Below are 16023 nucleotides of genomic sequence, written 5' to 3' on the forward strand. Positions count from 1 at the left end.
AACATTTTCTATTACCTGCCCAATACCTGTGCAGGACTGGGCCCCTTAACATTATGAGCCAGTGGAGCTCATAAGGCTTGGGGTGATTTGAATAGGAATGGCCGCCATACGCTCATATATTTGAATGCTTAGTCATTAGGGAATGGCACTATTTGAAAAGGATTAGGAGGCATGGCCTTGTTGGAGGAAGCATGTCACTGGGGGTGGGCTTTGAAGTTTCAAAAGCCCATGCCAGGCTCATATTCTCTCTCTTGGTCTATGGGTCAGAATGTAGTTCTCAGCTATTGCTCCAGCACTGTGTGTGCAGTCATGCTTCCCACTATGATGAAAATGGACTAAACCTCTGAAACTGTAAGCTAGCCCCAATTAAATACTTGCTTTTATCAGTTGCATTGGTCATGATGTCTCTTCACTAAGACATGGCCCCATCCTTCTCTGAAGATCCATAGATTAATTATGATTGCTGGGTAAGGGTGAGACATTTTATTCAGCATTGTAGCTACTGGAAAGATGGTTTTAAAAATACCCCTTCATGCTTTTGTAACTAATCCTAATTAAAATAATTGGTTCAAAAATGTAGGAAAAATACTTTCTTTAAATTTCAGTCAAGTGTCTTCTTGGCTAGCCTCTTTGCAATTGTTTCTGAGGATCCTTCTGTGCCTGGGTTACCTTTCCTCAGGCTTCCCTGTGAGGGGTAAACCTCTCTTACAGAGTGCTGTAAGACAGTGACTGTTAAACTGTCCACAGAGGTATGTCTTTGAGGTAGTGCTCTGCTTGGAGGGGCACAGGAATATTGGCTCTGTGCTTTATTTACATAGTAAGCAACCATGTTTATTAGGGGTGGATGGGAGTGTTGATGGAGGTGCCTGGTCCTTAGTTGCCTGAGGACCGATGTAAAGGAAAAGTATGTATGTATTTGCTCTGACTTCCCTCTTGACAGTTGAAAATGATGACTGCCTTGGCAGTTCATTTAGGGTTCCCTTTCACAACAGTTTCTCAACACCTATCTATTGATCTGAAAAAGCCAACCTAGGTCTTCAAAGGGATTGGGAGGTTTTTAACCCTTCTCCAAAGGGTTGATGCCTTCCCAGCTTCATTCAATCCCTGAAAACCAGTCCCACTCATGATTTCTCCAATGGCAGCCTCACACTGTTGTCATGTGATGCCATATTCCAAGCACCAGGGGGCACAGCAGGAAACTAGTGGTTTTTTTTTTAATGGGCTTTTCCAGTCTCTGTGTTTATGTGTGCATGCTATACAGACTCATACAGATGCACATATAGTAAACCACAGGCTTGGGAACCGTCAGAGGATATTCCTAGACCATAACCAGCCACCCCAAACAGCTTCTAGAACCAAGAGGGCCCAACTTAAGAGTTTGGGGAATCTGAGATTAATAGTTTCAGGGGAAAAAATACCTTGAATTTGTTTAGAATCACCATGGAAACCACACCACCAAGGCTTGAAATCTGGTCTCCCATTCTTAGCTCCAGCCCAACTCATTGTCTGTAGAATTCCACTGTCCGAAGCCCTCTCAGGTGCAGTACCTCTTTCTATCCTGCTAGGTGGCACTAGAAGGCTTCCAGAGGAAAGGGTTCCACATGGATCAGCCTGGCTAAGTGCTCAGTCTAGAGTGGAGGAGGGCCACCGGGGAGATACTATATGGCAGTGTAAGGAGTAACTGAGGTTCCCCCTAAATGCTGGCTTTAGACTTACTTTGTTTGGGCTGCAACCTGGATTGACATGGTGTGGAATGGTCTTTCCCTGGATCACATTCCTAGGTTGTGCCAGAGTTGTGATGAAATTCAGGCACCCACCCCACTGTGAAACCCTGCCTCTCCAGAGAACGTTGTCTGGTTCTGGTCCCTATCTGCCCTCTGGTCTTACCTTGAGTTGTGTATCTCCGGCTAAGCATAACACATGGCCTCTGCTTTCAGACTCCCATGGTTAGCGTACCACCTGACCACTTGCTAATGGTGGTACTGTGACTTCTTTTCACCTCACTTCCTTCCTCTACTCGGTGGGGATGGATGACTGCAAATGACATTCAGTTTCTTTACAGTGCCTCTCATGAACAGGTAGAGCGCATTTCCCCACATTCTTGAAATAGGGCTGATTTTGTGACTGGCTTCCATGGAAGTATACAAGTTCTCAGCAGAGATTGCAGGACATCTTACAGCTTTCTTTTTTCCAATTCTGGAGCCATGTGCCAAGGCCTAGCTGGCCTTCTTGAGGGTGAGAGACCCTGCAGGGAGTGAGAGCTTGGGTCCCAGACACATGTGAGCTCTGTTGACAAAGTCAGGGTGAGGTCAATGCGTGGAGCTTTGAGGTGGCTGTGGTACAGTTGAAGCTACTGTGCCAGGCTAGATAAGCCTTTATCCTGGAGGGTCGCGGTGGGCTTAGGTGGTGACACAGGCTTAGACCAGTAAACTAACTCTATAGTCATTAGCACAACATGTTCCCAGGCCATTTCCTTCTGATGTCTGAATTCTAGTCACACTGATCACCTTATTTAGTCTCTCTCTCTCTCCCTCTGATATTTGTGCATATGGAGGCCAGAGGAGATTGGGGTTTCATCTACTACCACCCTTTGCCTAGAAACAGGCTCTTACTAAACCTAGGCTTGCAACCACCAAGTCCTAAAGATCCTCTCATTTGTGCCCACCCCACCCCTCTGCCATAATATTGGGATTATAGGTGCATTTGGCTACACATCGATTTTTTTAAATGTAGGTACTGGAGATTTGAACTCAGATCCTCATGTTTGTGCTGTAATCACTCACATTTACAATGAAATGGCAGAGATGACCAAGTCAGCCCGGGTTCTGGGTGTGTGCTAGACTTGCAGGAGAGAAGTAGTTGGGTTAGAGTTCCTGAATGTAAGTGTTGTATGGACCGTTTCCAACTCTTCCAGCCCATAGACAGAGTTTGTGTTCTACTCTCATGCTGGGTTAAATATTCCTAATGCCATGAGCCTTGGGAAGGTAGGTATGGAAGGAAGGTGAGGACAGGTATTAACTTCTTCACAGCTCATGTTCCCCTTCAAATTATTTAGTAGGGACTTACTGAAGTTTCTTGGATAGATAAATGAATGAGTAAGTGCAAAGAAGGATGAGTGAATGAATAAATATTCAGGATCAATAATGATAATATATAGGAAGAATAATAAAGATTTCAGATCGGCTGAAAACTATGGAAAAACCAAGTTTATTTTTCTTTCTTTCTAAAAAAAAAATGACATTTTTCCAGTCAATCAGTAAAAAGATTATACACATATAACATATACTACATACCATCACTAGCATTACATTATAGAGAAAGTGTAGAGCTTCCCTCTGAGGAAGGTGGCACATCAGACAGTCACACTGTTGGTTTGGTCCACAAGGAGTGGCAAAAGTAAGTGACTACTTGTGACCAGATGGCCCAGGCTCCCCAGCATGTGGGAAACTGTAAAAATGGGATCATCTCAGGCAAACTGAGATGGTCAGTCAGGCAAGAAAAAGCAGCGTCCGAATGCTGCGCTGAGCATGGATTTCGGTAAGGGCTGCGGTGTCACATTTTCTTTCAGTTTCCCATCCCCTCTTTTCCCTCTGAAGTGAGACTCTCTTTGGTTCTAAGGACTACCTGCTTTCTGAAAGCCTCATCAGTGCACTGTATGCAATTTGGACTCCATCTTTATGCCAGGAGGTAGAGCTGTTTAAACTTAATTTGCAGGCATGGTGACCTGCTTCAAGGTCCTTTAAAGGCTACAGGGAAAAGCAAACACTTAAACTCCAATCCACTGGAGCCAATGCTCTGTTATTTTCTAGAATATATTACTGAGGATTTCTGGCTATTGGCAGTAGGCAGGAGTCTCATAGGTAAAAGGGGGTGAAATCCAAGTTTTGATGAATCTCTTCACTTGGAACAACCCATGCCTGCTTATTCATCCCTCATCCCACACCTCCTGCATGGCCACATCAATTTTTCTGTAGGATATTCAAGTCCCCATCTTCTGGCTCATGCTGGCATCATTATATGGCAGAGATGATCCTCCAAATGGCACCTCCAGTCTTTGTTTTCCACAAGGATGAACAGAGAGTCAGCTCACTCTGCCATTTGCCATCTTGATTGTTGAGCTTGTTCTTAGTATCATTGCTTAGGAATTAAGTGACAGGCCAACTAATGGCTTGTGGTGATGACTTGGGTACAAAGGTTACAGTTTCCCTATCCTTGGACTTTGAATGTGCAAGCACTGCCTTAAGGAGACTAGGGCAAAGAATACCCTTGACTTGACTTTGAAGACTTGAATAGGCCATTGCTGGTCATAGCAGATCTAGCTTATCTTGACAGCTTTTGAAAACTGTCATCCAGCCTTTTATAGAAATCTTTGAGTTCTTCAACATTTTTAGCATTTACAATTTCTAGGGATATGAAGCACATAGAATTCTTTCCCCATGACTGCTGAACTTAGCTGAATCACGGGCAGATGATGGCCATGGCATTGTGGCATAAGCTGACTAGCGTAGGTTTTAAACTTGAAGATGCCACGTTGCATTCATAGTTGCTCTGTCATATGGGCCTCTTCTTGCAGGAAAGTGGGCTGAGATCTTATTCCTGATATCTCCCACTGTAAGAGTTGAATGAGGACGGGCAATTTTATTTCCAAATAAATAAGTAGTTTTATGAAGAGAATGTCGTGTACTTTTGGAATACTCCTCAGATGGTGGGGCATGTGGTCCATTAGTGGAAACTCTTTAGTATGTGTATTCTTCCTGCCTCTTACATGAGTTGTAACCTTACAGCAGTTGGTAGTATCTGTTGTGCACATAAATCCTGTTTAATGCCATTTTCATCTTCAGATATAGTTTTCTTTGGCTTAGAGCAGTGGTTCTCAACCTGGGTCACAATCCCTTTGGGGGTTGCATGTCAGATATCCTGCATATCAGATGGTTACATGACAGGTCATAACAGTAGCAAAATCACAGTTATGAAGTAGCAATGAAATATTTTTATGGTTGGGGTCACCACAGCATGAGGAACTGTATTAAAGAAGGGTCGCAGCAGTAGGAAGGGTGAGAACCACTGGCTTAGAGGAAGGAAGCAGACCCAACTCTGTTCATGGAAGGGATGTTATCCCTGACTTGGTACTGCAGTGATCTTGAGATGAAGCTGTTGTGTGTGCAGGTCTCTTGTGAAACTTGAACTCTTGGGTGAGGTGAGGTGATGGCTTGACAAGCCGAGTAACTTCCATATTCTGATACATTTCAAAGATTTATAATACTGGTTGGAGTCTTGGATACTTACTGCCGGGTTGCATTGGGCTCATAGGCTTTACTCATTTAGACGTGCGTAAGGATGTGCTTGGGTTAAAACTTTGGAACACAATGCAACAAACTCATAACATCTGAATCCAGACTATTGTTTTCAAAATGTGCTGCCTGGCAGCAGAAGAAAGCTAACGTCAGTCAATTTTGCTCAGCTCCTCTGGGGCCAGCATTTCCTGAAGGAAGTCAACCCTGGTGAGGAGAATTGATAAAACTGTCAGTCATTCCTCTACAGAGAGGAAGGGGACTAGGGTCACTTGTCAGTGATTGGGGTGGCCTCTTCTGAGTTTGGATCAAGCTCTGATTTCTGTAGCCCCCTCATATAGTCAGCGAACTCTGAGACCGGCGATGACTGCCTTTGCTTGAGTGACGAGACATATCCTTCTGTCCCCTGGTATAGGCTGTGGGAGCCATTGTTCTGTTTGGGCCCAGAAGGCTTTCCCCAGATGAGAGTTTAGCCAAGGTGTCCCCTGAACATGTGTCATCCCTCGAAAATTCTCTGCTGCATCTTGGACCCTGGAGAACCCAGTCTTCAGTGTGCTTCTGCCTGGGAGGGCTAGAGTTCTTTGGGGTGCTGGTTCCTAAGTCCTGTTGTCGTGTAGGTGGTACTGGATGGCATGGGGGCTGAGCATGGGCAGGGCTAGAAGCAGGAACAGAGGCAGAGGCAGAGGCAGGGGTAGGTCTCTGTTTGCTTCTCCAGTTCTCGATTTCAAGGTTTCTTTTGTCTATGGGCAGCTTGTCAATTTTCTGAGCTTTTGAGATTAAAGACTTCCCGAACGTCCCTTGCAGAGACAGGAGAAAGTACCTAGTAGGAAGTAAAAGAATAAAGATAGTTTTTGAGTTGTGGTTGATGCCTTAAAATTTCAACATTGAAAGGGCTCTTAGAACTTTTCTCTCAGGGTGACATTGTCTTTGTTGTATTCTGAGTGATCACTCTCAAAGCTAAGGGTGGCTGCCTCTGGAGATGGAGGCAGCACGATAACACCATCAAAACATAACAGTTAATGCTTATTCTGTACCAGGACTGTTCAAAGAGCTTTGCTGATTGCGGACTCATTCTCTCAAAAATCCATGTGCTTGGCACAGTCAAGGACTATGAGGCTGTCTTTGACCCACAATAAGGCACACATGCTTCAGTCACTTGGAGACATTGCCATGAGTGTATTTGGTGCTGTATTTCTCATGTCTTAGAGAGTCTACACAATGCATAACTACACTTTTGTTTCCTTTTGTGTACAGATGTGAAAATGAATCCAGTGCGCTGTCCACTATGAAGCTATGGTCAGACCCAAGAGCTCTAGATCTATAAGCTAGTCTCTTATCTACTGTGTAGGCATCAGTATTTTTTTTTTTTGGTGGAACTTTATATAATTACCCTTTGCCCAGTGAGGAAACTGTCACCCCCAGATGAGGTCTGTTGTGTGGGTTGATTTTTGCAGCACTTCTTGGCCCTGTGATCACCAGGATACTCTTTCACCGAAAAACCCTTACAGCAATATGCTGAGGTGATTCTCCCAAGGTCCGAAAATTTCTGAGATCTCAGTAGTTCACTCTGACTTGCCTTTTTCCTGCCAAGCTGCATGTAGCCTGTGGGAGACTCTAAATTCATCTTCTGGATCCAAATTTAGGCAAGTGGAAGGGTGAGAAGGTTAACTATCTTGTATCATAGGCCACCCACATTCCCTTTTCTGAGTGTTATCTAAAAAAGCTACCCATCTGGCTTTGGAGACATTTTACAATGTTAATTTTAAAGCCTTGCAAACAGAGACTCTTATTTTGTTGTATTTGAAAGTTGCATGGTGAACCCACAGGGTCAAGAGTTTTCTGAAGACTGTAGTAGATCCTACCAGTGCAGATAAAATTTCCCTCATTTTTATCACACCAGCGAGTAAATAGGGAGCCGTGTATATGTTTCAGGAAAGATTGGACTTCTTATCTGGAAACTGAAATTTCTTTAGTCCAATCTCTCGCCCAGGACACTGTCTTTCTCTTCCATCCTCCATTCAACAACTGTGTGTCAAGTCTCTCCAACAGTCAGGCCCTAGAGGAGTAAAGCTTTGAACAAGAGGGAACTCCTACTCGCTTGTTCCACAGGAGTTCAGTTATGGATGGAGAGAAGGTTAAATACTTGGTCTCATCTGAAGACCATCCTTGAAGAAGGCTGAGGGTTGGAATAGTCAGGCACAGGGATAAGAAACAAAACCCAGGCCAAGCAGCTCAAGTGTGAAAGCGAGGGGTAGACCCAAGATGGGGTGGAAGGACTAGAGCAGGCAAGGGCTGTGGGTCATGGTTTGGATTTCCTATTTGATTGTAAAGACCCAGGGAAGTCTTTGGGGGCTGACAAATGGATGGCTAGATCAGACTTCGCTACATTAATAGTGGATAGTGAGAAAAGTCCTAACTGGAGACAAATTATGTAATCTGGGGCATCAGGGGAGTATCCTGTTTATGATGGCAGCTTTAGAAATGGAAATTGCGAATGTATCTGAGAAATACACCACAGGTAGAGGTGGTGACTTGTTGCTGTGCAAACTCTGGATATGCAGTCACAGGATAATGGACAGAGGGTGGCCTGGGCCCTGGCATTAGCTGAAGGGAACTCTGAGACTGAGATTTGGAGAGTGAATTGGTGCATGAAGTTGTAAGTGCTTTCTGCTTTTCTTAGACTAAATATGCCAAGTGCAGTTGATAGACTAAACTAGAGAAATGTAGCTGGAATCAGGGAGAGGCCTGTGCTGGGAAGCATCCATTAAGAAAGTTCTTTCAATTCAGAACAGTGATTTCTGGTCTGTGGAGAAAAATACAATGGTGGGAGATCAGCGAACCTGGGATGAAGGCTTGGAACTCACTGTATCTAGGGTGTGAGTTGCAGAGGAAAGAAAAGTGGGAAGAGAGTCCAAGAACGTGTAGGTCATAAAAGTCAAGAACTTTTACTAAGTCCCAAGACTGTTACTATTCAATACTACTAATTAAAAGGATTAAGAGGATGCCCTAGGGTTTAAGCTTGGTGTGCTAATCTGTTTTTAAGTCTCTAAAATAGTTTGCATACATCAATGCTTCTAGTTGAAGTGACTTTTGCACTGTCCTTTTGTGTGGGGTGAATTAACTTGACTAAGATTAGTGGTCTACTTATTACAAGATTGGTGAGTAAGATCACTGCCCATTATGAGAAATGTGACTTTCAACTTTAAGCCAGAAACAGTTTTCTACAGCAAACATTCTATCATGTGGATTTCTATAAACAAACAAGAATTATGCCAAGGTTGTAAGTCAGGAGTCCTTACAGCTATGAAAATAATCCCTTCATTATCAGAAGAAATCCCTGTGACCTTAGTAAATAGAATTAAATGGGAATTCAACTTTGTGGTGATAATATGGAATAAGCAAAGATTTGGACTGTATACCATGGTCACTAGCAAGTACATATTTGCTAACATTTCCTCAACTCATTCCTCATCTGTTCAGCAAGCCGTCAAACTGATGCCCATCTGTTCATTCCACATGTGTCAACAGTCCCTGCACATGTTTCAAGGGCCTTTATTAAGCTGCCTTGTAAGACTCTGGCTCCAAGCTTTTTTTCTAAGGAAGAACACTGGGCTCATGAATTCTTTTCTAGTTTCCAAATAATATTTGGACTCAAAAAGCTCACTCTGGCCATGATGACCACAGTTGCTTACCTTCAAAATCAAGAGATAAAACAAAAACCCCTAACTATGGGGCTGGGTTTTCAGTCAGGAGAATCTTGCTTCCACTGTGGTTTGTACTGGTAACATGGACACATCTGGGGACTTAGGTCTTCAGCTGTTTCATGAACCAGAACCTTAGTTCTGCCTACTACTTGGCTGATAGAAAAAAGGGGCATTGAAGCTGTACAATGTGTATCAACCATGAGTTCCACAGAAAAGCACTAATATTGCTGGTATTTTCCTTGGAAATGTGAAAGCAGGGGTTTTTAGGTTGGAAATGTCAGAAAATAGTATGCGATCATGAATGTTACGCATGTGTTTTAAACTTAAGTGATATTAAAATGTTGGCTATTTTATGAAAAATTTAAAATTTCTGAGAGAAATCTGAAGTTCTGCTTCTCAGTTCTTTCCTATGATAACAGTAAGTTCTTTGTGTGCACTTCATGTGGCTTGTGGGGACTGCTTCCTGTCCTCCAGGCACTGGGGTGTGTGACTCCTTGACTAATAGAAAAGGGTTACAGAGCTTTAAAAAAAATGCTCTCTTACCACACAACACAATTTCTAAGCCAGAGAGGTAGAATGATTCCTCCCATATTACATACATCACCATGGGGGACATTTTGCTTCTCTATGGCTGACCTGGGACCAGAGTCCATATTATTTACCCTCTATCTTATTGTTCTTTTACCCCAGCACCTCAGTCTCTGGACTACAATTTTAAAACTCCAGTCAACTTGACTGATTTAGAGTCTTTATGAAGAAACACATCTCAGGGTATATCTGCGTGGTTGGGTGTTTCTAGGAAGGTTTAGCAGAGGAAGGAAGAGCCAGCTTGAGTGTGGGCTACCCCTGGGTTATGAGCAGACAGTGAGCTGGGCACCAGCATTCACTCCTCTCTGCTTCCTGAGCGTGGGTGCAATGTGACTGACTGCCTTTAAACTGTGAGCCAAAACAAGCCCCTCCTTCCTGAAGTTGATTTTGCCAATCATCTCTCACAGCAGTGAGAAGTAATACCCTTGGGCTGTGGGGGCTTGTGGAGACTGGGAATTTAAAGGGCATTGCCCAAGAGCTCAAACCTTGGTAGAAGAGCCACAACTGGTGTGAGGAGGCAGATGAGGTAGAATGTGGGATCTGAGAGCTGCCTTTCCATCACCCAGTAGGGATTGGTGGGGCTGTTGCAGGTGACACAAGTGGCGTTGTATATCAGGGAGACGACGAAGTACATCAAGAAGCTGCCGAGAAGGACAAGGCCGTGGAGGACAGTCTGTGGAGAGGACAAAGAAGATGCTGTTGGAAGTTCCGATTAGATTAAGGGACAGCCAAATGCAAATAGCTTAGGCAGGCTTTGCTTCCAACTTTTTGAAGAGGCACACACACATATCAAGCACTCACAGAACACAGCAGCTTAATGGATCAAATATCCATATTTGCTCTACCTAGCTGGCTTGTGAAAACTGACTCAGCTTTTAAAATTCTATTTAAAAAAAATGTAAAGGTTAAGAGGATTCTAGAGAGCAGAATTTGAGGGGAATATTTCAAGTATACTAAACCTTATAGATACAATTAAAGTAACCATATATCTCTTGTAAATGGCCTATCGACTTTTAGGGAAGTTTTGTACATGTCTATACAGCTATGCTTATGGATACATTCTTTATCATATCTATGTATCCCTTTGGCTTATGGATTAGAAGTTTGTGTCGACTCCTGAGTTTCTATGTTGAAACTCTCAATTGATAGTATTTGAAAATGGGGCTTTGGGGAGATAATTTTAGGAGTCCCCCATGAATGGACTTAGTGCCCTCAAAACAGCACAAAAGAAGATACCTTTCTTTCTCTTCCTTCCAGGGATATGCAATAAAAGACAGCTGCCTACAGCCTGGAATGAAGACTCTCCCCAGACAATGCCTGGACCAGGATGCTGACTTTGGACTTTTAACCTCAAGAATGGTAATACATAATTTTTTCCTATTTAAGCTACACCGTGAACAGCATTTGTTATGACCCCAAGCAAACTGAGGTAACTCGGCAGCTTCTTTCACACAACACTTTGGGAGCCATGTCTACACACAGATGGTCTATCTCTAGCTTATTCATTTTAATTATAGAAGCTTCTTGACTCATGACAGAGTTAGGCCTTATAAACCTGTTGTAAGTAGAAAATACTGTAACTTACAAATGCTTCAGACTATAGCTAACCTTCTGTGGGTCACAGCCTGGCAGTGTGGCACAGAGCATGGGTTGTTTGTGCTGTGATTGCAAGGCTGAGGAGAGACTGCCAGGCTTAGCTCTGCAGGAGCCTCAGGAGAATGTCCCACCGTGTTCTGCCAGCTCAGGAAAAGGTCTAAATTCAACATTGGAAGGACAGCTTGTATCCCACATGTGTGGTGTTGGTACCAGCATAGAATAAAACGAAAACATAATAAAACAGAAACATAAGTCAAACCATTGCTAAGTTGGGACTACGTGTATTTGGTTGCACAAATATACCACTGTGAATGTTACCACTGGTGAACATTTAGACTTTCTGTAATATATCTATATATTACACACACACACACACACACACACACACACACACATATATATATATATATATATATATTCTATTAAAAACAATGCTTCTGCAGCAAACATTTTTGTATGTCTCCCTACACACATGCAAAATGATTTATCATTATTATTTGTGGGGTGCATACTTAGAAGTGAAATTCTCTCATAGCCTGTGGGTACTTAAAATTCTTCCAGCTGTTTTAAAAATTCACCCTCTAGGGGCTGGAGAGATGGCTCAGAGGTTAAGAGCACTGACTGCTCTTCCAGAGGTCCTGAGTTCAATTCCCAGCAACCACATGGTGGCTCACAACCATCTGTAATGAGATCTGGTGCCCTCTCCTGGCCTGCAGTCATACATGCTGTATACATAATAAATAAATCTTTAAAAAAAAAATTCACCCTCTAGAACAGTGGTTCTCAACCTTCCTAATGGTAAGATCCTTGAATACAGTTCCTCATGTTGTGGTGACGCCAACCATAAAATGCTTTTTGTTGCTACTTCATAACTGTAGTTTTGTGCTGTTGTGAATAGTAATGTAAATATCTGTTTCCCTATGGTCTTAGGTGGCCCTGTGAAAGGGTCATTTGAGCCCTGAAGGGGTTGTGACCCATGGGTTGAGAACCACTGCTCTAGTCTCTCATTGGTTTGTAGTGTTCTAATAGGATATGAATGTTTCATGGTTGTACTTTTTCACCTTTAACGTAATGCTGAGCAGATTTTCCAAAACAGAATGTTTTAGTTGCATGATTTTATTTCCTTGAACTGACTATGTTCATGAGGCATCAGAATTACTCTAGCCATGGAATGCAGGTAACTGTCATTTGAACGTAGGTGTGCCTATCAGTTTCCTATGGGTACCTAAGGCCCTATGTGAGACCAGAGGGAGGTAGGATGCTTGGGAAAGCGGCTGAGTCACAAGAGCTTTGTGCAAATAACGGATTTATAAAAGAGGTTTGAGGGAATCTTTTGCCATTATAATGTAAGAACACAGCACCCATTTTTGACTGCCTCCCCTGTCTAGAACTCCACCAAAAGCAAGCCATCTTGGAAATACAGGAGTTAGATAATATTCTGTCCCTAACTTCCTGTCCCCAATGCAAGTTGCCTGTCCCTACATCTTGGACTTCCAGAAACCAGAGAAAGTCCTTTTGTTTGTAAACAAATATTTTGTTATAGTAGCATAATAGCCCAAGAAGACAAGTCTCTCTTTATTTCTTATTTTTTTAGTTCATGAAAAAAAAGGTTAAAAAATAGAAATGTTAAGTTTGGTCAAACTTACTTTATAATCCCTGGAGCTGATGTTTTGGGAAAAGGATTAGCTTATTTTTGAGTTGCTCTTGACTATGTATTGGTAAACTTTAAATACCATTGTCATCATCTTCATTGCTACTGTGGTTTTGTGTGGCTTTGCTGGGGTGTGGTTTTACGGAGTTCACTCTGGTCCGCATACTGATTTTTTTGACCTACCGGTAACCATGCTCTTAAAGCAAACCATATGTCATGTTTTTTAGTCACTCAGAAAGAGATTCTTGTTCATCATGATATTCTTTTTATTTCATGCGCAATTTAGAAGTGGATTTTGGAGTATTGACAGATGTAAGGTTTTCTCTGGCTTCTTGATGACTGTTTCTAATTTGTTGTTCAGATGTGTTCTGTGCCGGTTTCTGATAGAGTTGAGCAAATTTCACATAGCATGAGATTTTTATGCATTTATTTTATTTACCAATGAAGAAAACTAGTATTAATTTATTTTCCATGTTTGATTGACATCTTTTCCTGTTTTTAGTTTTCTCATCTTCCTTATGTTCTGAAGAATTGAAAAAGATAAGTTTTCTATCCTCTTTCTAGCTCTTTAGTGATTAGGCCGAAGTTAAAGAAACTAAATAAATGAGGATTCCTGTAAAAATGCACAGTTAAACATTTCTATTTTCTTAGCCAAATCAATTACCTATTGTTCTTTAATATTTTTGCCAAATTTGGTATATTCCTTTTTCCTAGTGAATGATAAATCTCATAGTTTATTGAAAATGTCATTAATTTCAAGAGGCAAAATAAGTGTGGGTTAGTTATAGACACTAATGGGCCCGTGTACACACAGAGCTGCTCCAGTTGTTTCCCCTCAGGTCTTTGAAGATCAGGAAGCCTTTGTTTCTGAGCAGCTTTTGCTTTGGTCTCACTATCTACTGGTCATTTGGGCAAGTTCCAGTAGGAATTATACTGGAATTGCCCCTAATCACTAACAGATTTTAAGTCCATTTCTGGGTTTTTTTTGTTTTTGTGTTGTACAGTTTTACTCTTCACATTTAAGTGGTATAGCCAGATCTATTTTGATTTTTTGAATGTTTAGTTCTTCAAATATTGCTTATTTGCCTTTTTCCTCATTTTGAGACTCCTTTGGTGGAGTCATTTTTTTTCAGCTACCATTCCTGTTAATAACTTTTTATTACTTGTATGTGATTCCACATGAGTTTCTAATTCTACTTCCCAATTTGGTAGCTTTCCTCCTTTCTTTTTGTGCTGTCTGATCTAGAATGAATTCCACAGACTGTACTTTTAATTTCAATGATAATTTTTAATTTGGGGGAGTTCTAAAAGTTTCCCCTGCTGGCCTCAGTTCCTAGTATCAAAGGATCTTTGACTCTTACATCCCTTGCTCACTGTTTCTGATATAACTATACCCCAGGAGCTAATCAATACCATATTTTTCCATAGCTTGCTTTGTAGGGTAGAGACAATTGGACCAGCAATAAATGGAGCTCTAGAGTCCCCTACTACACAGGAGCCAGACTCCCTACTGGCATATCTGTGTCCTGCCTTCTAGAGAGCATGATGTACCCGACCTTCTCTCCATTGTGCCATAGCCTCTTCTGGTATTGATGGTCCATAAAGAACATGAACTTAGGACAAAAGAGCATAGCCGGGCTTATCGCTTTGTTCTGTTGTCACTGGTACACATTAGAGAACAAGATTTTCCAGGATGAGACCTCCCAGACCCAGAGGTTCTCTTGGTGCCTCTTACTAAGCTTGTGATGGTGGTAGGGGGTAAGTTTTATGGCAGAATGTAGGCATGTGTTGAGCCTACTTGGAGGCATTTTCAAAGGTTTAGTATATGCTTTCAGAAACAGTCATTTTATCATGGCTATGGGAAGATCTTTCTGTACTGTGATCTCCATGTATGACTTTGTATTGCCAGCAAAGCAGTTAAAAGTTCAAAGATCAGAATGACAGGGCTCAAAACTCACTTCCAGTTTGAGCTACTTGGGGCACATTTCTTAACCTTGCTACGTCTGTTTCTAAATCTGTAAAATGGGGTTACAAAAAAAAAAAATCTAACACCAAGAACATAGTAAAGTTAAATGAGGTAATGTACATAAATCACATAGATTACTATATGGCATATAATTTTGAGCTCTTTAGAGTTACTGATTAACAAAACTCAGTGAGTTTTCTGTATCTTTGTTCTTTCTCTATACTTGTATGTGTGGGTTGTTGTAGAGACTAGAGGTTGATTTTGGTATCTGTTTTCCTCAAACTCCATCTTATTTTTTGGGACAGGGTCTCTCACTCAACATGGGGCTCATTGATTCAGCTAGAATGGCTAGCCAACCAGCTCCACAGATCTTCCTATCTCTACTTCCCTGGCACTGGAATTATAGGTATACTCAATCACCATGTCTGGCTTTTTTTGTGTGTGTTGGGCATCAAACTCAGGTCCTCACCTTATTGATTAAGCCACTTTCTCAGTCTGCCTTTTATGATTTAAGATTCTAACATGGTATTTGGGAATGCTTGATATGTGGTAACTGAGTTAAATAATAGCCATGTATACAGTTTCAGCTGTACTCAGGCTAGACTTTCCTATCACTGCAGTGTTTCTGAATTTTTCATCAATATAAGTCTGGTTTTGGAACTGTCTCATTGCTTTATGTTGTCATGATGACTGGATGCTGAGGCCAGCAATGCTAGCATCTTTGCAAATTCCACTGCTTTCTAGGGGTGAAGTGAGAGACTCATGGGCTTACTGAACTAGATCAACTATGTAGAGTAAAAGGACTTGGAGATTTGAGTTCAGTCAATGAACAAGAATACGATTTTTAAGCTAAATGGCCCGTGGGATCCTTACCCATGTCTTCATTTCTATTGCCTGGTGCAAGAGGATGGTAGTGAGGGAGATGGTGTTGATTGGTGTTCCAAAGGTAAAGACATCTATATCCGAACCTCGGTAGGTCTAAGGAGGAAGAACAAACGGGCATGTCAAGTAGGCATACCTGGGCTTGCATGGATTTAAGGCTATGTGTTCAATACAATGAAGCTGGGAGTCAAGGCAGGGGAAGGAATATGGTGAGAAGAAAGGAGAAAAGAAGGGATTGATTCAAGGAACTGACAAGATGAGAAATGAGTGGATGGGATTAAATTGCTTAGGAATGTGTTGGTTCTGGTGAAGTTTGGAAAAATCACTGTGGAATGGGTGAACAAA

General features: G+C 41.9%; 1 protein-coding gene across 5 annotated transcripts in view; it reads right to left on the minus strand.

Moving 5' to 3' along the window:
* Positions 1-3184: 3184 nt before the first annotated feature.
* Positions 3185-16023, minus strand: part of Atp10b (ATPase phospholipid transporting 10B (putative)) — a 239522-nt gene continuing 226683 nt past the window's right edge. For all 5 annotated transcript variants that reach the window (XM_052758459.1, XM_052758456.1, XM_052758458.1 and 2 more), the window contains 3 exons: positions 15670-15774; positions 10069-10256; positions 3185-6111 (listed from right to left, as the gene is read on the minus strand). In XM_052758459.1, coding sequence (XP_052614419.1) covers positions 5625-6111; positions 10069-10256; positions 15670-15774 — 780 coding nt within the window. In that variant the 3' untranslated portion in view covers positions 3185-5624. The remainder of the gene's footprint in view (positions 6112-10068; positions 10257-15669; positions 15775-16023) is intronic.

The sequence above is a fragment of the Peromyscus californicus genome, unplaced genomic scaffold, assembly GCF_007827085.1.
Source record: "Peromyscus californicus insignis strain IS unplaced genomic scaffold, ASM782708v3 Scaffold_3__1_contigs__length_106647218, whole genome shotgun sequence".
NCBI lineage: Eukaryota > Metazoa > Chordata > Mammalia > Rodentia > Cricetidae > Peromyscus > Peromyscus californicus.